Here is a 24,742-nt window from a genome sequence, read left to right on the forward strand (position 1 = left end):
CGAAAATAATTGTGGCAAAGATACTAGGTCACATGAAATGACATCAAGTTACACAAACAGTCTCACTTCGATTTCTACCGACTGCTTTGGCAACCGCACTACATGTTGGAGGATTAGCGCAGTGAATGTGCTGGCTACGGCAGTGCTTGCGTGCTGAGTGATTTGCGAGGTACTGACCGTTGGTGGGTGGTGAGCGTGCCGTTAGTGGTCGCGAACGCCAACATGGGTGCTGCGGCTCTGCTACGCACCGGTCACTTCCGTGCACGCTTCTCCTCTCGTCTCTCACTGCGTCGCCTCGTTGCTGAAACAACAAAAACCGGTCATCACTTCACTGAAGTCAACAAACATTTTAGGTCTCTCTTGTGGGCAGCTACAATTTAAAGGAGTCACTAATATTAACTGAATTTTCCGTCTGTGCTTGGCAGAACATGATAATATCGAACAGGAAACACTTCCTAGTACACTGTGAGTTTTTTTTCCTTTTTTTTTGGGGGGGGGGGGGGGGGTCACCAACCGAATCGGATATCTTCAGATGCCAATGTCGCGAACGCAGCCGAAAGCGGGTTCGTGACCAAATAAATATAACTTTCCGGAGTTTCTTAGTTGTGCATGAATCACTAATGCTTCACACTGACAGAAAACTTTTGGAATGGTCAGAAATTACAGACCCGTATAGCCATTCAGTGTCCAGTGATGCGCCGACTTCCCTCAGGTGGCACCATGGTAGAGGAGGTCGAGATACTCATGGCCAGCCAAGTGAATTCGATAGATTTCTGTAGGTTAAATATGCGACTACCTACAAATGATTGAGCATCTATGCAAAAACTGTATAACTTTGTTGGTTTTATACACCCCTACCCCGTCGTTCCTATGTAATCTGAATACTCGACGAAGTGTCCCTAGTAACAGGTACATTTGGAGCTGCAAATGCTGTTTACATATACACTATGATAAACGCCTTACCATGAAGGCTGGAGGCTACTTTTCTTCACAACGTATTACGATTTATGCTAGTTCTACAGTAGCATCGAACCAGTAATGGGCAGAATACTAAAAGTCGCTGGACAGGTTGATGACAGTTGTGAACAGGGAGGTTCAGCGTGGCAACTTAAGTGCACCAAGAATTTTTCGTGTATCACTTCATCACCAGGTTGAGACAGCGTCATTGTCACGAGACACGATAGGTGTCACATAAGGGAAAGCTTAGACTTCATTTCCCAGCACTTGGGTGTGCAGCATTCGCTTTGATTTGCGTACTGAATTGTAGCCGAGTGTTTTAGGGTCTTGGAACTAAACTGAAATCGTCAGTAAAAGAATTTCATACACTGAAGATCCAAAGAAACTGGTACACCTGCCTAATATAGTGTAAGGCCCCCGCATGCACGCAGAAGTGCCACAACATTACGTTGCATGGACTCGATTAGTGTCTGAAATAATGCTGGAGGGAAATGAAACCATGAATTCTGTAGGGCTGTCCACAAATCCGTAAGAGCACAAGGGGTGGAGATCTCTTCTGAACAGCACGTTGCAAGGCATCCCAGATATGCTCAGTAATGTTCATGTCTGGATAGTTTGGTGGTCAGCGGAAGTGTTTAAACACAGAAGAGTGTCCTGGAGCCACTCTGTAGCAATTCTGGACTTGTGGGGAGTCGCATTGTCCTGCTGGAATTGCCCAAGTCCGTCGGAGTGCACAATGGACATTAACGGATGCAGGTGATCAGACAGGATGTTACGTACATGTCACCTGTCAGAGCCGTATCTAGACGTATCAAGAGTCCCATATCACTCGAAATGCACACGCCCCACAGCATTACAGAGCCTCCACCAACTTCAAAAGCCGCCTGCAGATATGCAGGGTACATGGATTCATGAGGTTGTCTCCATACCCGTACATGTCCATCCGCTCGATACAATTTGAAACGAGACTCGTCCGACCAGGCAACATGTTTCCCGTCACCAACAGTCCTGTGTCGGTGTTGACAGGCCCAGGAGAGGTGTAAAGCTTTCTGTCGTGGAGTTATCAAGGGTACACGAGTGGGCCTCCGTCTCCGAAAGCCCATGTCGATCATGTTTCGTTGAATGGTTCGCACGCTGATACTTGTTGATGACCCAGCATTGAAACCTGCAGCAGTTTGCGGAGAGGTTGCACTTCGGACACGTTGAACGATTCTCTTCCATCGTAGTTGGTCCCATTCTTGCAGGATCTTCTTCCGGTCGCGGCGATGTCGGAAATTTGATGTTTTAGCGGATTCCTGATACTCTCGGTACAATCGTCAAATTGTCGAACTGGAAAAATCACCACTTCATCGCTATGTCGTAATGCTGTGTGCCATCGTTCGTGCGCCGACTGTAACACCACGATCAAAATCACTTAAATCTTGATCACCAGCCTTTGTAGCAGCAGTATCCGATCCAACAACTGCGCCTGACAATTGTTATCTTATATGGGCGCTGCCGACCATAGCGCCGTATTCTGCCTGTTCACATATCTCTGTACTTGAATGCGCACGCCATGCCAGTTGCTTTGGTACCAGGATCGGACTCATCAACCGAGATTGCGACTACAACCTCAGCAGCGCATGGGAACCAGCACTAAGTCTAATTAAAAAGACGGTCAGCAAAGGAAACGAACGGGCGACTAGGGCGGACGAGACAATTACACCGACGCCGTCACAGTCGCCGACGCCAGCGTCTCACCGACCGCTGACGCCCGGGCGTGGATCGCGGAGAGGACACCTCGCGAGGGGATTTAAGACGACCACCCGCCCTCATGAGCTCAGTTCGTTAGCGCACCTGACGATGGCGACATGCCTGATCGCCGAAATATTATGCCCGTTGGACACTATGGACCGGCAGCACACCCGTGGACAGTTCGAGCAAGAAATACGCCGGGAGAAACTGAAGAATCACTTTAAATGTAATTAATTTTTTTTTTGTTTGCAGCTACATGTACACAGCCCTGGTGCACACTGAAAATGCCCTCGCCGAAGCAGATCTACGCAGCCCATTGATGGACTCGAGATGGGATGCACCATTTTATTTTGGGTCTTCTAACCGTGTGTCATGGTACCGTGGCAAGGGCAGAAACATAGCTGGAAATTAAAAAAAATGACGTAACATTTTTTTCGAGATAACGAACTCTGATAACCCCATATATGTGAACGTTTTACGACTAGGAATCAACATAAAAGGCTGTGTACAGCTATTCGATGCAGACGAAGTGTGGTACATAAGGGGAGATGAACTGTTAGTTTAGCTTTCTTTTAATTTTTTAAAGAGAATTCAGTGGTGGCTTGGTATCTTAGTAGCCATCCGAAGGAAAGGTGATTTAGACACATGATCATATCACAGTAATAATTTGGCATCTGGTGCATATGCTGCAGTAAAGGCAAGTGTTCCCGTGGTTAAACCGCAGCCGATCAACTGTCGTCATAAAATTTAGTCTGCACGCACCCTCGTGCCGCAGGCGACTGAGGAGGAGCAGCTGCGTGTGAGCTCTTAAGCTGGTAGGACACCAACAAAAGTGGTTCCACTCTGTCAAGCACAATGTTGCCGAGAAGACTGAAATGTTTCAGATTCTAATTTTGCAAAGTGAACTCGCTGGCGGCAGTAAATGACCAAATGACCATCACTGCGTACTGTAACTGCATTCTGTTGAGATGTACACCCAAGGTCTTAAGCGAAATGCGCAGCATACACAATCGATGCAAATTTAAGTCGGCACCCCGCATGCGTACTGATGACTGTGTATCGAGTACGACAAACTCTAAAGTGTTCCCCATGTTCTCTTACTTCATACTGTTCATGTATAACGATGTTTCTGATACAAAGAGTACGATTTAAAAGGGAGTCAGGTCGATAGTACAGTGGAAGAGGTGTGTGTCGAATCCGCTACAGTTCGTAATTTAAAACGGCTTTTTTAATAAACGACAAGTTTTCGGCCATGCCCATCTTAATGCGAATGCGTCCATTTTCGTCTCTGCACATTCAGTGGTGGTGTTTAATAACGTAAAATTCGTATCCACACGATAATTGCTTAGTTGTTTCCAAAGAAGTCATTTGAAGCACCATATTCCCTTATTCATATTCCGTGCCCTTAAAATGACAGATCGCTATGACTTAAGAATCTTTAAATCTTTCTTTTCGTAGATGAGCACATTTTTCCTTAACAGCAGCCGCCCAGTGTGGCCGTGCGGTTCTAGGCGCTTCAGTCTGGAACCGCGTGACCGCTACGGTCGCAGGTTCGAATGCTGCCTCGGGCATTGATGTGTGTGATGTAATTAGGTTAGCTAGGTTTAAGTAGTTCTAAGTTCTAGGGGACTGATGACCACAGATGTTAAGTCCCACAATGCTCAGAGCCATTTGAACCATTTTTGAACCTTAACAGCAAACACATTTGTGAAATAAAGGAAGACAGAGAGTGGTGCATTAAGTGTTCGTTGCCACTCCGAGAGACCAATTACATCATTCGTGGAAACTGACTCAGGCAGATCGACACTCGTGCTTCTTATGTTTTCTTTGCATTACGTCAGAGATTGTCTTCGTGCGCACTGAGAATATCTCTCGTTTACCTCGATGAATGCTGATCTATCTGGTATCTATCTGATGGCATATTCGAAGTCCATACTTTTCGTTAAAGTAACAGAAAGACTTGGTGGCATGGATGGCATTTGGTTTCACTAATCGGCTTCTCGGCCGACATCGTGGTTATTATCGATACGAAAGAACGGGGTCGAATCTCAGTGGAGGAATTTTCATCTACAGGCTGGTCACGAAACCAGAAAACAGGTTGTCAGACAACTTATTGGCGGCTAACTGTTTGCTGTGTCCTGTGTAAAGGGAACGCTCGTGCGAAACTCAGCTTGACCTTTTCTCTGAAATACTGAGAATTATGGATGAAGGACGACGAACAGATTCCATATTTCTATATTCCCGGAAAGCATTTGTCACGGTTCCCCATTGCAGGCTGCTAACGGAAGTACGAGGGTATGGAATAAGTTCACAGATATGTGAGTGGATCTAAGACTTGTTAAGTAATAGAAACCGGTTTGTTATCCTCGACTGCGAGAGTACAACAGAGCAAGGGTATCGTCAGGATTGCTCCATGGAAGTATGACAGAACCGCTGTTGCTCTCTCTCTCTATATATATATCAATGATTTGGCGGTCAGGGTGGGCAGCAATCTGCAGTTGTTTGCTGATGACATCGCGGTGTACGCTAAGGTGCTGAAGTTGTGTGATTGTGATACAAGAGGATTTAGACAGAATGTCTAGTTGATGTGTATCAGTGGACATGATAAAAGCAGCAGGTCCAGTGGGAATGCAGTGGCTCTATAGAGTACTATCAAGCGTGTGGAGAAATAGTACAATACCTGACGATTGGAGAAGAGGAGACTTTGTTCCCATCTTCAAAAAAGGCAATAAAAGACTTTGTAAAAACTACAGAGGAATAACCCTCATGAGTCATACAGCCAAGATTTTTGAAAGAATTTTATTATATCGAATAAGTAAAAAGATAGAAAAGGAGCTGAGTGAAGAACAGAGTGGGTTTAGGAAAGGAAGAAGCACGATCGACCTGATATTTTCTATCCGTCAACTTATGGAAAAAAGTTGGGAGTATAACAGAACGGTGATACTGGTTTTTATAGACATAGAAAGGCACATGACTTAGTTAACAGGGAAAGACTCTGGGAAGAAATGAAGAAGATAGATATAGAAGATGGATGCATTAATGTAATAAAGACAATATACAGAGGACACAGTTGTAGAATTAGAACACCACTGGGGAACTCTGAATACTTTGAAATAAGTCAAGGACTTAAGCAAGGAAGTATTCTATATCTTGCACTTTTTAATGTTGTTATGGAGGGAATGAATAGGGCAGTTAAAGATATAGTAAAAGAAAAAGACAAAAAGATGATTTTTGCAGATGGTATGGTAATATGGGGTGATAAAGAGGTAGATGTACAGTTACAACTTGATGCGTGGAAAGAAATAATGAAAAGGTATGGATTAAAAATAAATAAAGATAAAGAGTGAAGTAATGGTATTTGGAGGAGAGAAAGGGATCAACAGAAATATTGCCTTGAATGGAGAACCCCTCAAAGTGGTAGAAAGTTTCACTTATTTAGGGAATGAAATATTTGCAGATGGAAGAATAACTAACGAAATTAATAGGAGGTTACTGAAGGGAGGCAATTTCTACCAAACAATAAAGCACTTGATTTGGAATAAGGAAGTTTCAGAAAAAGCAAAACTCCTTATGAATAAGAATTATTGCTTCCCTATTGTCACCTATGGTGGAGAAACGTGGACAATGACAGAAAGGGACTGGAGCAGACTGCAAGCAGGGGAAATGAAATTTCTCAGAGCAGTTAAGAGAAAAACAAGAATGGACAGAGTAATGAATGTAGACATTAGAAAAGGCCTTAAACAAGAAAATATGAGAGAAGAAACTGAAAAAAAGAACAGATTAAGATGGTATGGACATGTTAAGAGAATGCATGGGCAGAGACTCCTAAAAATTATGGAATATCTAAAGTTGGATGGGAAAAGACCTAGAGGGCGCCCAAGAACACGGTAGAAAATGGAAGTGAGAATATGTCTGGAAAGGAGAGGTGTGAACTGGCAGCAAGTGGAGGAAGAAAAGTGGTGGGAGGACCGAGCCAAATGGAGAGGACTCGTCAGCACCCAGACCCGGCAGTAGCTGGAGCGGGATCCGGATATAGATAGTCTAGTTAATATGATGAATGGTAGCTAGCTCTAAACGTAGAAAAATGTAGATAAATGCGAATGAGTAGGAAAAACACACCTGTAATGTTCGGATACAGCATTTGTAGTGTGATGATTGACACAGTCACGTCGTTTAAATATCTTAGAGTAACGTTGCAAAGCGATATGAGATGGAAAAACATGTGAGAACTGTGGTAGGGAAGGCGAATGGTCGACTTCGGTTTATTAGAAGAATTTTAGAAAAGAGAGGTTCTTCTGCATAGGAGACCGCGTATAGGGCACTATAGCGACCCATTGCTTAGTACTGTTCGATGTTTCGGGTTCGCACCAGTTCGGATTAAGGGAAGACATCGACGCAGTTTAGAGGCGGGCTGCTGTGTTTGTTACTGGTAATTTCGAACAACGCGCAAGTGTTACAGAGAAGCTTCGGGAAGCCCTGGGAAAGCCTGGAGGGAAGGCGACATTCTTTTCGTGGAGCGCTATTGAGAAAATTTAGAGAACCGGCGTCTGAAGCTGACTGCAGAACGATTGTACTGCCGCCAACATATATTTCTGGTAAGGACCACGAAGATAAGATACGAGAAGTTAGGGCTCATACGGAGACATACAGACGGTCGTTATTCTCTCGCTCTGTTTGTTAGTGGAACAGGAAAGGAAAATATACTAGTGGTGCAGGGTACTCTCCGCCACGCATCGTACGGTGGCTTTCGTAGTATGTATTTAAATGTGGATGGACGAAGATTAGGGTTAACATTTCTTTGAAAACGAGGTCGTTAGTGGCAGAGCACAAGCTCTAATTTTTTCAAGAATGGGAAAGAAAGTCGGCCGTACACTTTCAGAGGAACCATTCCAGCATTTGCCTGGATTTTGGGGAAATCAAGGAAAACCTAGATCTCGATGTTCGGACGCCGATTTGAACCGTCGTCGTCGGGAATGCGGGTCCAGTGTGAAGTACCCTCTCTCTCCATAAGGTCCTTTAAGTAAGGTTACACTATACGTCTCATGAAGTGGAGCCCTTGAGGTGCGACACGTAGAATTCTCGAGAAGGTGGGCTGTAAATGCGTATCGACAACAGAAAAATCTGCAACAACGATAACAAAATTCCACTATACTCACATTCCTGCCTGTGAGGAGTTATGCCTAAGAATGAAAGACTATGTCTAATATTCGCTAGTGAGGGGCAGCTTTTAAGATTTTATATACGAATGCTGTTACGCATATCCAGCCAGAGATTTGTGCAACGTGTTATTCCTCTGATTCTTAGTAAGTAATGGAACACACTGTTCTCGGCTAGTTTCGGTTGAAAAATGCGGAATTCGTTTTGGGCCATTGTCCAATAGTCGGACTTCAGTCCCTGTTTCATCCGATAGGTGCTGCGCTGGATATAGCCTTCAAAATGGCGTCTGTAACAGACTTACATTACAAGCAGATACGGCTTTTCTTTTCCTTTATTGCCGGCCGCGGTGGTCTAGCGGTTCTAGGCGTTCAGTCCGAACCCGCGCGACCGCTGCGGTCGCAGGTTCGAATCCTGCCTCGGGCATGGATGTGTGTGATGTCCTTAGATTAGTTAGATTTACGTAGTTCTAAGTTCTAGGGGACTAATGACCCCAGATGTTAAGTCCCATAGTGCTCAGGGCCATTTGCATTTTTCCTTTATTTTTTGTTTATTTGTAGAATACCTGAGCATAGCAAATATTCATAAGCGCTTGCTGAATGTAAACAGTGACCTGGCAGTGAACAGAATGCACGGTGAGTCGTCATCGCAATATCACCTAAACCTATTCGACCTCCTCTGTGCCAGTCGGATGCAGACATCTGTGACTCCTGCATTGTTTTAATGTGCGGACGCTAATTCCAGGTGATCGACGGATCGCTGACAAACACCTCGCTGCACAACTTGACATCTCTGTTGGTAGTGCTGACAACTTGTTCACCAGCACGGGTGCTAAATGTGTGTGCCCGCTGGGTTTCTTACCACTTCACAGATCATGAAGAGCAACGAAGGACCATCTGTCCGGAATTTTCGCTTGGAAAATAAAGAAATTGCTGCGGGAAGCAGGACGTGGAGGTTATTCATGCAGTGAGACGCTGGGTCCGACGTCGAGCAGTAGAGCGGTACCATGCGGGCATACACTAAAGTGGTGGAAGGCCGTCGCAGTAAACGGAGATTATGCCGGAAAAATAGGAATTTGTAGCCAAAAGAGGGGGAATAAAATGCTTTCAGAAAAATATGTTGTATTACTTGCTGAACGCCCCTCGTATTTGGGCCAGAGTAGAAAGTTTCAATCTTTCCTTTTAGGTCGGTCGTTGGTCCTGACGACCATAACGTGTAGTGTTGTGCAATTCTGCTTAGCATAACGAGTCAAGTGGACCAAGAGCGAACGGAAAGACTTCTGGTATCTGTCGGCTCTGGCCTCCGTGAAATCCTGTCCCCGTGGCCGACATTTGCCAGTAATTGATGCAGTCGTTTCACAATGTTTTCACGGCACTACATTGGTATGTACAGCTTGCTGCTAAGATGAAAGGAAAGACTTCATACCACGGAAAGAACACAAGAAGACGGACTCACACCAGACAGCGACAATGCGTAACTTTTTTGTGTGCTAACTTTTGTTTTACAGAAAACAGATCCTTAGAGACTCAATGACCGTAAGCAGAACATTGTACAGCATTCAGATACAAATGTGGACCGACGTATGATTCGCGTTCAGTGCTTTGTTGTTTACAGAATAAACTTGTCATACGTGGTTAACGCTAAATTTATAATTCTAAAAACGTCCGTTCTTCCTGGAAAGGAGTCCATTTCGAACAACCTGGACACAGGAATGAGAAATTTCTTCCGCGCTCTTGGTTAAGTTCATGACGTGTCGACCCTGTGCAGAACAGGTTCCCGAGTTTTCGCAAAACGATTTATTGACAAAGCCACAGGTTACATAAACGAGGCTCCGTCATGCTCTGTCTGTATCTAGTGAACAATTCGAGAAAACATACGAGGCGACAAGTAGCCACTTGGTAGTGCCAGAACTCCAAGGACTGTAAGCGGTCGTTTTACTTACACAAGGAAAAATCCTAAAAATAATGTAATGCGAAATGCAGGAGGATTACAAAGAAGCGCTTTAATACCACCAAATACCAATTACAATAATCCTGAGCAATACATTTCATTTAACGAGAAACTTAAGAAATCAGCAATCATGACTCTAGTACTGCAGTTCGGTGATTTTGTTACGAGTATAGCGTAAGGATCGGTGCTCCCAGATTAGATAGTGCGTTACTATATTGATATTAATTTTCGTTTAATTTTTTTTAAATTTTTGCCGTTATTTCAGTGCTTTAGCTCAAAGCTAAAATGAATTTTCAGCTGAAAACTTATTAACGCGAAAAATCCATGAAAAATTAATAAACACTAGAGAAACTCAGAGCAGCCTTAGAAGTGACTTCTTTTACACCTTAATGTTACAGAATATTTACATCTATTGATGGATTCTCAAAATTGCTCTAAGATACAGGCAATTTCGCTAGTTGAGGAGGTTGTAGAATGTTCATTTGATGCAAAAACTTTCATATAGATATTCGGTCCATTTCGAGTAGTTTGGAGACAAAAGCTCTAAAATTTTTATCATCACTATGAAATTGTTTTATCATTTGTCGGCTTATAATTTTACCTCACTCCACACAATCCACAATATATTTGCACAGTCCATTAATTTCATTTCGCTCTCTTACATTTAGAAGAACAAGTCGCGTTCTCTGTCTTACTGCACACCTACGTCGCTTTGCGACGATTTCAGTGGCGGTCCCGATGCGACGTACCGGCTCGCCTCGCGCATTCACTTTTCTTTTGTGTACTGCTGTCCTCAGTTCATCTCTCAAATAAAAATCTCACCATGTTGGTTTGGATATTTAGGCCATCGACTGAGACACGTGGTAAATTAGAAGCGTTCCACCATGCTGGAAGTACATTTAATTCCTTGTAGGTAATAGAACGCCTTCTGATGTTTAATCGACATGAACTCACCACTAACGAAAGTAGTAAAATAAACTGAAATGTGCTCTCGAAATGGAATATCGAAACAAGAATGCAGTTGAAATTAGGACTTCCTAGCGTGTAGAATCCAGTTCATCGATCTTCATGATGGGCATTATCAGGCGACAACATAGCGTTCAGGTGTTGGTGGATCGTTTCTTTTTACGCTGTGCACAAGAAGTTTTACCGACAATGTTTTTCGTTCTCTCTCGAACTGTTCTCAGATAGTGTAGTAATATACAGGGAAGTCACTCCATTAGAGGAGGAAAACTAAGATGACCTTCGCTTAGTAAACGATTTCCAGTTTACCCTGAACTTAAATGCACTCTAAACCTGACGTAACGCGCTTAGAAAGACGTAAGATCTCGATGCTCACTGCAGCACCAGTGATCACTGGTGGAAGCAGTGTCTAGGTGTATCTGCCAAAGTAATTAATTTCACATCAGTGGGGGTGCAATCAGTGAAATGCAAGGAGATGAAATCCGTTCTGAAATGTATGTCTGCGGTTTTATGAGCACTCAACGACGGGCTATCGGCGTCCTTTCTAAAATAATAATAATAAGTAGTAATAATAGTAGTAAGAGTGATAACTAATGTGATTAAAATGTCTAAAACGTCATAAAACAAGTAAGAATAAGTCTTGCTCTCCCAACTTCACTCCCCGACACCCGCACGATCACACTATCTCATATCCATTAAGATAGCGTGTCATGGAACATATGTTTTAAAAATGTCAATTAAAACAATAAAAAAGGAAAGCTAAAATAATTGCCGAGGTAAATGAGACTAGCTGATCGCTTAACAAAAAGCACAGGTGAGCCAGCCACCCGTATAAAACAAAAAAAATCACCCTTAAATTTTAGGGAACAAGTTCGACATTCTACGGAACCTTAAAAACCCTGACCTATATGTTTGATCGTTAGTTGAAATAGAGGGGAAATCTGTCGGTAAATTGCTGTAGGTCCTTCACTCTTGTCTGAATAAAAAACCATCTACTACATTTGGCGCAGTGTGACTGTACACCACAAGCAATATATACTGGAGGGTGCTCCCACCGGAGCAAGCAGCCGTATGTCGCAGGGTCATGTCCTATGCGAAGATGAGTGAGAAGGGCCTCATCTTGTCTCTGTGGCTGGAAATACGCCGTATATGAGTTGTTGACATCATTAGGCGCAGCCTTCTGTTTGTTATTTCAGGCGAGTCGTCGATCCATCTACACATGACTGTACCTCGACTGTGAAATATCATTTCGGTGGATGGCACGCTGAACTGTCCTATTATCCTGACAAGCCTTCTTGGTTACTACACCCACAATTTCGTTTCCTTTAACACCCATGCCTCCCAAGTACCCAGCAGAAAGACACATCCTTCCCCAGACTTTGTAGGTGGTGAAGGGCGTCCTGGATATTCTACTGGGTGCAAGAGTCGTACAGAGTCAAGGCCACTCAGGCAGTCTTACCGGACAAGGAATATAGCAGTCCGAACACCCCATCTGCTCCATTGCCGCCAAGATTTCATAAATCTGCATCGAACTCTGTGAATTTTGAGGCAGTCTGATCTTGAGTGCGTGGTCAGGAAAACAACAGAGCAACCAGTAATCCCCCAGTTTGTGAGATGTCCCCTTAACAAGTAGGTCGTTTGAGCACACATCCAATCATGACCCAAATTATCGATGTTACTGACATTTTCCTCTGTTACGTATGCGACAAACATTGGTTTCATTTTATCATCTGTGCTACAGTAAATCAATCTCTTGCCTCAATGATGCTACCCCTCCTACCACCTGGGGTATTTCTTATTGGAGGTACCATAAGACAACCTAATGCTTAAAGAAACTGTTCGCAGTTAGTAAAAGATAAGGAGTTTAATCCCAATCTGGAACAATTTTTTGTTATGTCATCTTTTAACGGTTTCCGTGTGGGACGTTTTAAGATGCAACGTCACATAACTAATGTTCGGAAGACATTTCACATTTAACAGAAGACAACCATACATACATGTAGGAGGTCGTTCACAATACACTCTGAGTACTGCTCGACAGTTTGTGGCCACTCCTAAGTTGGATTAATGAAACGGAGACAAAAGAAGAAGAGGAAGAAGACAAGAAAAAGGAAAAGAGGAAGCTGTGCACTTCGTCATGGCATCCTTCTGCGAGAGTGTTACAGAAATTATCAACGAACTCTAATGGGCGGCAGTGTGCAAGACATGCACTGTGCGTCAGAAGTCGTGGACAGTTTTTCTTTTAAAATTCCAAGAGCCCTGTTCCAATACAAATCAGGAGACGTTACTTCCTTGTATTTCTACCTCGTTAAATTAAAGTGACGTTAAAATTACAGAAAGAGGGGCTGGAATTTTTGTCTTCGCTTACTATCCTCTAGTAGGACAGCTAATTGGCGCTTACAGGAATAGGAATAATTCTGTGAACACTGTGCCTTTTGCCACACAAAGGGCGTTCGACTGCACAGTAATGTATATTTTTTATTTTGGAAATAAGCTGGAATAGAGCATACATGTAGATGAACTCATTTGTTTCAAAGAGCAATCACCTCCAGAAATACTGATCAGTCGTCCTAAGACTCTTCACAGAGTTTGTCGTGCGTATTACAAACGTAATATGAAAACAATGGTCGATTTATAACCAGTGCAAGCTGTTATTCCGCTGATTTTACCAGACGTGCTTTACGGGAGTGGACACTTGGAGATGCAAAACCTATGTTCAATAACAAAATTTAATCTTGACATATTCTAAACGGCGATACGTGTTCTTTGAACGCATTCAATTTAAATCTTTTCAGATTTTTTTTTCATATACCTGTCAGACAAACCTTCAGGTGTACGTTAAATTGTCAGTTCGAATAGTTAACTTTCCCTTTAGCACTGGCTGAGTGGCTCGTGAAATCTCTGTCGCTTTCCCGACAGTTTGTGTAAGTTTAGTGAAGCTAATGTACATAAACTACAGATCTACTGCATTCTACTACTGAACGGGACCTGTCTCACGCCTTAAGAACGACTGAACACCGGACCCACGGAAACTCCTAGGGGGAGTCGTTTCCCGCCACACGTTTCAGTTGCGCCGTTCCGTTCCGGAAGTCCGCCGTTACGAAATCGTAGGAGTTTCCATTTGCTGCTCTCGTTAGTGGCTCTGCATCGTTAAGTGATGGAAGCCTACCCCGAATTTCCGATGCAGAATGAATACCGGTCTGCGAGTCACGAGGTGTCCGGTTATACACTACTGGCCATAAAAATTGCTACACAACGAAGATGACGTGCTACAGACGAGAAATTTAACCGACAGGAAGACGATGCTTTGATATGCAAATGATCAGCTTTTCAGAGCATTCACACAAGGTTGGCGCCGGTGGAGACACCTACAACGTGCTGACATGAGGAAGATTTCAAACAGATTTCTCATACACAAACAGTAGTTAACCGGCATTGCCTGGTGAAACGTTGTTGTGATGCCTCGCGTAAGGAGGAGGAATGCGTTCCATCACGTTTCCGACTTTCATAAAGGTCGGATTGTAGCCTATTGCGCTTGCGGTTTATCGTATCGGGACATTGCTTGCTCGCGTTGGTCGAGAACCAATGACTGTTAGCAGAATATGAAATCGGTGGGTTCAGGAGGGTAATACGGAAAGCCGTGCTGGATCCCAACGGCCTCGTTTCACCAGCAGTCGAGATGACAGACATCTTGTCCGCATGGCTGTAAGGGATCGTGCAGCCACGTATCGATCCCTGAGTCAACAGATGGGGACGTTTGCTGCAGCATGGACTATCAGCTCGGAGACCATGGCTGCGGTTACCCTTGACGCTGCGTCACAGACAGGAGCGCCTGCGATGGTGTACTCAACGACGAACCTGGGTGCACGAATGGCAAAACGTCATTGTTTCGGATGAATCCAGGTTCTGTTTACAGCTTCATAATGGTCGCATCCGTGTTTGGCGACATCGCGGTGAACGCATATTGGAAACGTGTATTCGTCGTCGCCATGCTGGCGTATCACCCGATGTGATGGTATGGGGTGCCATTGTTTACACGTCTCGGTCACCTCTTGTTCGCATTGACGGCACTTTGAACAATGGACGTTACATTTCAGATGTGTTACGACCCGTGGCTGTACCCTTCATTCGATCCCTGCGAAACCCTACAATTCAGCAGGATAATGCACGACCGCATGTTACAGGTTCTGTACGGGCCTTTCTAGAGACATAAAATGTTTGACTACTGCCCTGCCAGCACATTCTCCATACCTCTCAATAATTGAAATCGTCTGGTCAATGGTGGCCGAGCAACTGGATCGTCACAATACGGCAGTCACTATTCTTGATGAACTGTGGTATCGTGTTGAAGCTGCATGGGCAGCTGTACCTCTACACGCCATCCAAGCTCTGTTAGGCTATGGCCAGGCGTATCAAGGCCGTTATTACGGCCAGAGGTGGTTGTTGTGGGTACTGATTTCTCAGGATCTATGCACCCAAACTGTGTGAAAATGTAATAGTATAATATATTCGTCCAATGAATGCCCGTTCATCATCTGCATTTCTTCTTGGTGTATCAATTTTAATAGCCAGTAGTGTACTTGGTATTGATATAATGGTAACGTTGTAAATTACCTTTAAGTTAACTAAACTCACCCATCTAAACAGCTATCCTCTTAAAATAGCACTCCGCCCGTTGTGGAAAGCTGTAGGTGGTGTAGACAGAACTGGTACCAGACGGTGACGTAGCGATCCATTGCTGACGTAAACTCTGAGGTGACAGAACTCATGGGACACCTCCTAATAGCGTGTCTGATTTACTTTTGCCCAGCTTAGTGCAGCAGCTGAACGTGGCACGGAGCCATGTCATTGGAAGTCCATCAGTAGAAGCCCACCGCAGGAATGTTGAGCCATGCTGCTGCCTCTGCAGCCATCCATAACTGTGGAAGTGTTGCCAGTGCAGGATTTTGTGCACCAACTGACGTCTCGATTATGTCCCATAAATGAGTATTCGTCGTCGCCATGCTGGCGTATCACCCGATGTGATGGTATGGGGTGCAATTGTTTACACGTCTCGGTCACCTCTTGTTCGCATTGACGGCACTTCGAACAGTGGACGTTACATTTCAGACGTGTTACGTCCCGTGGCTCTATCCTTCATTCGATGCCTGCGGAACCCTACATTTCAGCAGGATAATGCACGACCGCATGTTACAGATCCTGTATGGACCTTTCTGGGTGTAAAAAATGTTCGACTGCTGCCCTGGGCAACACATTCTCCAGATCGCTCACCAATTGAAAACGTCTGGTGAATGGTGGCCGAGCAAGTGACTCGTCACAATACGCCAGTCACTACTCTTGATGAACTGTGGTATCGTGCTGAAGCTGCATGAGCAGCTGTACCTGTACACGCCATTCAAGCTCTGACTCAATGCCAGGCGTATCAAGGCCGTTATTACGGCCAGAGGTCGTTGTTCTGGGTACTGATTTCTCAGGATCTATGCACCCAAATTGCGTGAAAATGTAATCACATGTCACTTCTAGTATAATATATTTGTCCAGTTAATACCCGTTTATCATCTGCATTTCTTCTTGGTGTAGAAATTTTAATGGCCTGTAGTGTACATAAGTATTCCGCAAATCACGCTGATGTGCGCGACAGGGGGGAAAGTCTTTATCACATTAATAGTTGTCTCCTTTTCGTTAAAGAATTTAGCATGAATTACATTCCAACATAAAGTTATTTTCTTCGAAGAAAACTAACTACTGTACGTTGTAACATTTTTTGGTCGTGTCATCCGTCAATTGAGATCTTTCAGCGTATCTGCGCTACCCAACACCGAGATAAACCTGAAAGTCACATCTGCTGCCCAGAAATCACGAAAATGCGCCATCATTCCGAATGCGGGTCTAACTGTTTTCGCACTGCCGGTGAGGCCAGTTGTTATTGTGGCCAACAGCGACGATCGTGGGTTCTCTCTCTCTCTCTCTCTCTCTCTCTCTCTCTCTCTCTTTTTTTTTTTTTTTTTTTTTTTTTTTTTTTGACATGTGAGAACCGTAGGCAAAAACTATGCGGTTGTGTTCCGGGAGAGCAAAGGTAGGTGCTCTTGCAGCATTCTCGTGTTATTTGATGATCTCACGAGGTAACAACCCGCGGAACTACGTGACAAGAATCATTTACTTCCAATGTCACTGTAATTACCACTTGTAATTGACTGAGGCCAAATTGCCGTAATGTCGTCAGACGATTCCGATCAAAGTTGTGGGTTTCCAAAAAAATGTTCAAATGTGTGTGAAATCTTATGGGACTTAACTGCTAAGGTCATCAGTGGCTTGTCTTACACACTACTTAATCTAAATTATCCTAAGGACAAACATACACACCCATGCCCGAGTTGTGTGTTTCTCTTACGCTTAAGCAGCAGGGAATACCAGCGTTATTTTTTAGCAGTTGGTGCATGATTCATTAGATTAATAGGGAGCGCAGAAGTTTTTTGTTTATTAAACATCAGCTGTTTTCAGGATGTATAGCGCTCTTGAGTGCACCATGAAATTTGATTCATTACTGCTACTGACGTATAATGCTGTCCCTCTTCTGTCAGCAGTTTATCTAGTTCCCTGGAGCAGCGAAGGGTACCCAGTGACTGGAAAAAAGCGCAGGTCATTCCCATTCTCAAGAAGGGTGGTAAACAGATGCACATCGTTGACGTCAATCTGTTGTACAATTATTGAACGTGTTTTATGCTCGAGAATTATCGACGTTTTTCCGAGAACGGAAATCTCTTCTTTTAAAATCAACACGGATTCCGCAGAGATCTTGCGTAACTCAGCTCGCTCTGTTCCTCCATGACATCCATTGGGCTGTGGACATGGGCGCTCAGGTTGATGCCGTCTTCCTCGACTTCAGAATGGCTTTTGACACTGCCCCTCACTGCTGTTTAGTGAAAAAAAAATGAATTTGCCGGGCAGCGGATCAGATTTGCATCCGATTTCCAGACTTCACTGCACACAGAGCTCAGCATGTCGCTATTAAAGGAACAAATTTGACGGATTTGAGGGCAATGTCGGGGAAACCTCAAGAAAGTGTGACAAAGCTATTAGTGTTTACAATGTAAAAATGATGTGCTAGAAAGTGTCGGAAGCTCTTTAAGGCTGTTCGCAGATGATGCGGTTGTCTATAAGAAAGCAGCCACGGCAGAAAGCAGTAACGATTTGCATAAAAACCTGCTGAGGATTGATGAAAGATGCAGACTCTGTTCAATTTATCCGGAACGTAAATGCAGGATACTGCGCATACATAGGAAAACAAATACACTAGTGTGCAACTACACTGGTGATGAGATACTGCTGGGAACATGAACTACCGCAAAATATCTAGGAGTAACTGTCAGGAGGAATCTTAAGTGTAATGACCATACAAAACAAATAGGAGGAAAAGCAGACTGCAGATTGAGATCCGCAAGAAATCTTTAAAAAAAAAATTAACTTATCCACGAAGGAACTGACTTACAAAGCGCTTGTGCGGCTGATTCTTGAGTTTTGTTCATCATTATGGGAGCCTTACTAGGTAAGACTCACAGAAGTGATAGAGAGGATCCAACGAAAGACGCCACGTTTCGTCACGGGGAGTTCAGTCGGTGTGAAAGCCTTACACGGGTACTAAACAAATTTCAGTGGCGGACCCTACAAGAGACGCCTTCTGCGTCATGGAGTGGTTTACTATTCAAATTCCGAGAGTGTACGTTCTAGTAAGAGCCGGGCAACATATTTCTTCCTCCAACATACACCTCGCGAAGTTCAAAAATGGTTCAAATGGCTCTGAGTACTATGGGACTTAACATCTGTGGTCATCATTCCCCTAGAACTTAGAACTAATTAAACCTATCTAACCTAAGGACATCACACACATCCATGCCAGAGGCAGGATTCGAACCTGCGACCGCTACAAAATTAAACTACATTAACATTCCTGCGGAAAATATCCTATTCATTTTTTTTCTGGTATCAATACTTTGCGTCCATAGAGCGAGAGATATTGAAAATCTCTCGAACAGCGCATGCGCTTGGCTCAGGTGGTATTTGTAGGCCAGTGTGTGGTAGTTTTCCGACTTCATGGACCACAAGTGCCCTCTATCAAATTGTTCGACTCCACTTGCGCTACACCACCGTAGAAAGCTCTAAACAATAATTATCGTTTGAGCTCTGCATACTGAACAACATCGGGAATGGACTACATCCGCGTCTCCCTCCGTTCTCAAACACTGTCTCCCTGTTGTGCCTTCGATTAACTGCACTCTGGTATCTTCGGTAGTGCCGGCCGCTGGTGGCCGAGCGGTTCTGGCGCTACAGTCTGGAACCGCGCGACCGCTACGGTCGCAGGTTCGAATCCTGCCTCGGGCATGGATGTGCGTATTGTCCTTAGGTTAGTTAGGTTTAAGTAGTTCTAAGTTCTAGGGGACTTTCGACCTCAGCAGTTGAGTCCCATAGTGCTCAGAGCCATTTGAACCATTTTTTTTTCTTCATTAGTTTTCGGTATCTTTGAATTCCCTTTATTTTACAGGTACTACTGCTATCTTCAGAATTTTAAAGACTGGCCGAATGCTTTCGTCACACGGTCACATTTTACGACAAGATACATGTGCAGGTCATATCCTAGCGTCCTCTGACTTCATCTTTCGTCGTCCCAGGACATCTGCCCTGCTGTGTCGCCATGTCTCTGATTTGTGATCTTGTGACTAGCCGTACGGACACTTGTGGCAGCACAGCACTCTGCTGTTCACCGTGTCGAGCACGTGGCCGCTGTCCTTGCCCAGTGTGCGTGTCACGTAGAGTGTCTCTAGCCGCACACCTGCCGTCGTCGCTGGCGCAGCTAATTGCGCTGGATATTCCGCTACCACTTGACGACACGGCGGCAGCACAAAACGTATCACCACGCCGCTCTCCCTGCGCGAAGAGAATCTACGTGAATCTCACCCTGGTACCGTGTTCTTTGCAAAGTATTTTTGTCATTCCCTGCATTATTTTTATAATTGTTCAGTCTTTGCAGAGAAATTTTTTATCACAAATGGGGTCGATCAGCATTCAACAAATGCATCACAAATCTCCCATAAAGCTCGCCCATACCTAATCCTTCAAGTGAGAGGAAGACATCGAACCACGTCCTCTTCTCATACGACTGTAGCATCAACAACAGTCTCCTATCCGATACCGTGCAGTGCTCATCTTCGATCTTCAGGCTGATGTTTGCAATCGGCAGGTGTGCTGTGTCATGGGCACGGGGTAAGTTCGCCTGTACTCTAGTTCGGCATCTCAGTGCACATTGGTCTTGAAACAAGATTTGTGTATGTAAAAATGTTTATATTATAAACTTTGTATGTTAGTTGTAATAATGTTCTAGATACACTATTCATTGGAGGCCAAAAGGAAATGAACGCACAAAGTAGCAGTGAGGCAGCCACTTGTCGTCGGAAAAACCAGAGACGTAACGAGATTCCGGAGTAGCTGGTAACCGCTTGAGCTTATCTAAAGCCGACGGTATTAAGGAAATCATTGTCAAAAGTGGAAGTGGCGCTACGTATTTGTTCGGAATGGTGGTTCCAAATGACTTTAGAAGAATAGGCAGTCCACGTATGAGCTTCGTAGGAGTAAGTTTACTATGCATAGCTCATGACCTACAAGAGCACTTACATGTTCTAGACACGGTCTAAGGCGCTGCAGTCATGGATTGTACGGCTGGCCCCGGCGGAGGTTCGAGTCCTCCCTCGGGGATGGGTGTGAGTGTTTGTCCTTAGGATAATTTAGGTTAAGTAGTGTGTACTCTTAGTGACTGATGAACTTAGCAGTTACGTACCATAGTAAAAAAAGTAAGTCCGTCAAAAGACGACAGGTCATATTCCGTTTTGGTTGATGCCTGATCTGTGGCCTGGTAGGGCCAGACTTTCTGATAACCACTTACGGGTTCGGCAAGTCTAAAATTATAAATAGACTACCAGTTACTGGCTTCTCTGCGAGATTTGTTCTCCAGAGACCAGTTATGACCGACTTTGTTCGAATAGGTGTAGTAGTCCCTACAAATTTTTTTAATACTGGCAAGGGAGATCTTGTATTGATCGACAGTATTTTGTGGGAAAAAGTTAGGATTAATCGTTTACGTGTAACGTGGAAGGAACTTTGGTAGCCATGTCTTCGTTTTCGTGGTAGTCACTGGTGTCCTTGATTGTATCGGAAATTATCTGAAGTTTTTCCGCGTCGTCCTGCAAGCTATCTGAAAGCACTCCCAAAGGTAACTGGGTTGTTGCTCTTCTTTTGTGGAGAGCTGAGTGGTTTTGTGGTGCTTCGAGCGAGATATTGATTCGAATGCGGATTGTTTGATGTACAAGGGCTAGCAGATTAGACCGAAATTATTGGCTTGTTAATATGGACACTGTCCACAATAATTTGAGTTGATACTGCTCTTGACCGTTGCTTAAAGTAAACCCCAGGAAGAACCATCGATCGAACAGCAAGTAGCAAAACTGAGATTTGACTGACTATTAAAGATGAGTGGCCAAACTTCATATTAAGATCTGTAGCTGATAGTTAATCTTCAACTCTTGAAGAGACAGATCTCTGCTCAACTGTGTATGTTTCAGGGACCAAAGAGCCGGTGGCACATGGCATTTCTGTGTTTCCTTATCGTTTGTGGAGGGAATTACTAGTTTTGTTGCTGGCAGTCGCAGAGAAGTTACGTTTATTGTACCGAAATACATGAAGTTCAAATAAAGAACGCTAGTGCGTTTACATAACAGTAAACTGAAATAAAGAATGTGCCAATTCTTCACTTAAGTAGACAGAAACTTTTTTGGTCACTGATCGAAATATTTTGATATCACGTCCTCGGTGAAAGTAATTTTACTGAAAGAAAAAGACATTTACAAACGTCTGTTTTGTTAGGAAAGAGAAAGTCAACGTTATTCATGAATTAAGTTCGCTAAAGGAGGAGGAAACCTTTAGGGAAAGTAAATAACTGGAATTAGATAATGAAAAGCAAAGAGTGTTCATATCCTTAGTTGGTGGAAAGTTTACTATGAACATAGTTAAAGGGGATAAGGGAAGACAATCACGTGATTGGCCACTGAATAAAATGAAAAATAGTTAAAGAAAAACAAGCGAAATCACTCTTAATTGGTAAATGAGTCTTTCTTAGACAGCCATAATTGTTTATGTGATTCTTTTCTGTAGTTACTGAAAGTGATCGCAGATAATCAGAGGTTGCATTATCGTTGCGATACAATACGACCGGCTAACAGATTCACAGATATTCTGAATTTAGGACATTTTTATAATTAAAGAAAACATTTCCATACGATCATAGTGACATCGTATTATAAAGACAAAGATATCAGTTATACTTTTACCAGTAAAAAGAGAAAAATATTCTGAACCAAATTAAATCGGCTCAGAGGCGGTCGATTATTATCTAAGTCTAAACGCTCAAAAATGTAATTTATTTGCCATCATGAATTTATCGCTATAAACAAAAAATCAATTTTCACATATTTCGCTACGAAGAGTTTTTTTAGATGTCTTTGCTCGTAAGAAAATATTCGCCCTTAACGGTGTTGCCTCTTTATAGTAGCCTTAGGCGAGCCGATTTGTTAGTTGGTCATTAGTGTCGAGCAGAAACTGTGATAATTGACTTGTTGACATAGGTCTGCGAAGCCTCAATCGCATATTGTTAAGCACAATGTGTTTGTATTGTTATCTTAACCTAAATTTCCCTTCGATGCAAGAAACAATACACGAATATATAGTCATTAAAAGAAAGTAGGATTGTGTAATTGGGTTTTACTCACTTTTCAGCTTTCATTAAGAAACTGTTATGACCCTCAACAATCCTGGAATCTAATGTGAACAGTCCGGGGTAACAATTTACGAAATCTTCTGTAGTAATCACTGTACACATTTCTGGCGTACTGGACGGCACGTGTACCTGAGTAGTAGCGCAACAGGAAGCTAGTTAAACACACTGTACAGTGGCTCACTCTGTCATAGCATCCTAAAAGTGAGTAGGACTCTTGATTTACACGAGGACACGGACAGATGGCAATTTATGTTCTTCCGCAACGTGTACCAACATAACACAAATAAAATTATATTGATATCAATGGAGCCTCTCTTCCAGGTAAGAGATCGGTTCACCTTTATTCTGTATGATAGAGAACAATAACGTGATTTATTTATATAGCAGCAACAGTAGCACCGTAGGCAGTCAGTGATGGTCTGATAGAAAAGAACATACGGAACCTAGAGAATCAAGTATCAACATTTACGTAGAACGTGAGGACCTGTGTAAACTGCTATCGGCGATGTGCTGCTCACTGAGGTCTTAGATTGTCTTACCACGCAATGGTTCGTTATCAAGAACCTTGGGTGTGGGGTTGGTGGGTGGTATCGCAAGGAAGAAACATCACGTTTCCTAAGCGTCCTGCAACGGAAATGTCTTCCGTATGTTATCTGTCCTTGAGTCACAAAACACGTCTACTGAGATACTGCATGAAGTGCCCCGCCCCCCTCCCCCCTCAGCAGCAGCTGTTTGAAAAGTAAATGAAGGTCATTGGCTATTCGGAACTTTAAAGAGCTCCGAGCTGTTTTAAGCAAATTTGTTTTTCGACAGTGACATTTCCTCATAAAAAATTTTAGTGAGTTCGGTGTCTTCCTTTACAAGATGACCTGTGTCTTCAAGAACGGACTCTGTAGCCGCTAGATGGATGCAAATATCAAAATGGTGTAGTATTTATGCGTCACTGTGAGACACTATAAGGTGCTGTGATAACAGGGAGGAGGGAATTTAGTAAGTGACAATGTAGCAATGTTGGAACGTATGACATCGGGGTCAGAAGACAGCTGAAAACGCCTTCTCCATGGAATGACGATGTATTCGTGGATGTGGTTTGCGACGAAATGTAAAATTATCTTTCATTCAGTACGAAACAAACCAGGTATCCAAGTAGTTACCTTAGGGTTTTGTATCCTATAACAGAAATTGTAGGCGCGGAAAGAATCAGGTCATTGTCTCTCTCAAGAATTCTACAGCAGTATAGAAAGGCGTTTGGTACACAGTACTTTACTCGAATCGATGGACAAGCAATTTGTGATAATATCCTCCTGTTTCACTGACCTGAGAAGTGAAAAAAGTGGTTCAAATGGCTCTGAGCACTATGGGACTTAACTGCTGTGGTCATCAGTCTCCTAGAACTTAGAACTACTTTAACCTAACTAACCTAAGGACATCACACACATCCATGCCCGAGGCAGGATTGGAACCTGCGACCGTAGCGGTCACGCGGCTCCAGACTGTAGCGCCTAGAACCGCTCGGCCACTTCGGCCGACCCTGAGAAGTGATTTCGTAGTATTTCCGCGTAAGGTACGAACAACTGTGGATGAGCCAAATACGAAACGGATGCAACAAGTTTGGTGAAAACTGTTAATTTGTTCCGGTAACTAGTCATCAGTTGTTGTATATGTATTTTGGATGATTTTCTGGTGGGTGGAACGTATTGATATACCGTGGTAGGATTTGTTCTCGGCAGCGTAGCTTGTTTAGTGTCTACTTGCAAGTTATGCTGTAGACTGATTTGCATACATTGTTGTGGATAACGGTGAATAAGAGTGGACTAGGTAAACCCAGATACGTCCTACGGCCACCGCTGTTACTCTCTAATAGAATCAAAGAGGCCGCTGATACCTAATTATCCACCCGTCAGATTAATCAGCAGTAACAGTTTCCCCATGTACGTCTTTTGCACTTAATTCACAATAGTGGCACAAAGTCCAATGGTTACAAACTGTACCTTACAATATCTCCATTTGCCAGCCAAATATTGCTCATGAGCTTTTCTTCACTAGCAAGATTCGGCTATTTTTCGCTTCTTAGATTTAATGTTAGTCATTGAATACTACGTAGAAGACGTGGAAAAGAGTAAGTAAAGATGGCAGAGGCAAAGGACGCCAAAGTAAAAATTT

At 43.5% G+C, this 24,742-nt stretch overlaps 1 protein-coding gene across 2 annotated transcripts in view; it reads right to left on the reverse strand.

The window, feature by feature from the left end:
- LOC126278095 (epidermal retinol dehydrogenase 2-like) overlaps positions 1 to 24,742 on the reverse strand; it is a 348,505-nt gene that overhangs the window by 260,730 nt on the left and 63,033 nt on the right. For both annotated transcript variants that reach the window (XM_049977953.1, XM_049977946.1), the window contains exon 2: positions 178 to 301. In XM_049977953.1, coding sequence (XP_049833910.1) covers positions 178 to 224 — 47 coding nt within the window. In that variant the 5' untranslated portion in view covers positions 225 to 301. The remainder of the gene's footprint in view (positions 1 to 177; positions 302 to 24,742) is intronic.

The sequence above is a fragment of the Schistocerca gregaria genome, chromosome 1, assembly GCF_023897955.1.
Source record: "Schistocerca gregaria isolate iqSchGreg1 chromosome 1, iqSchGreg1.2, whole genome shotgun sequence".
Classification (NCBI taxonomy): domain Eukaryota; kingdom Metazoa; phylum Arthropoda; class Insecta; order Orthoptera; family Acrididae; genus Schistocerca; species Schistocerca gregaria.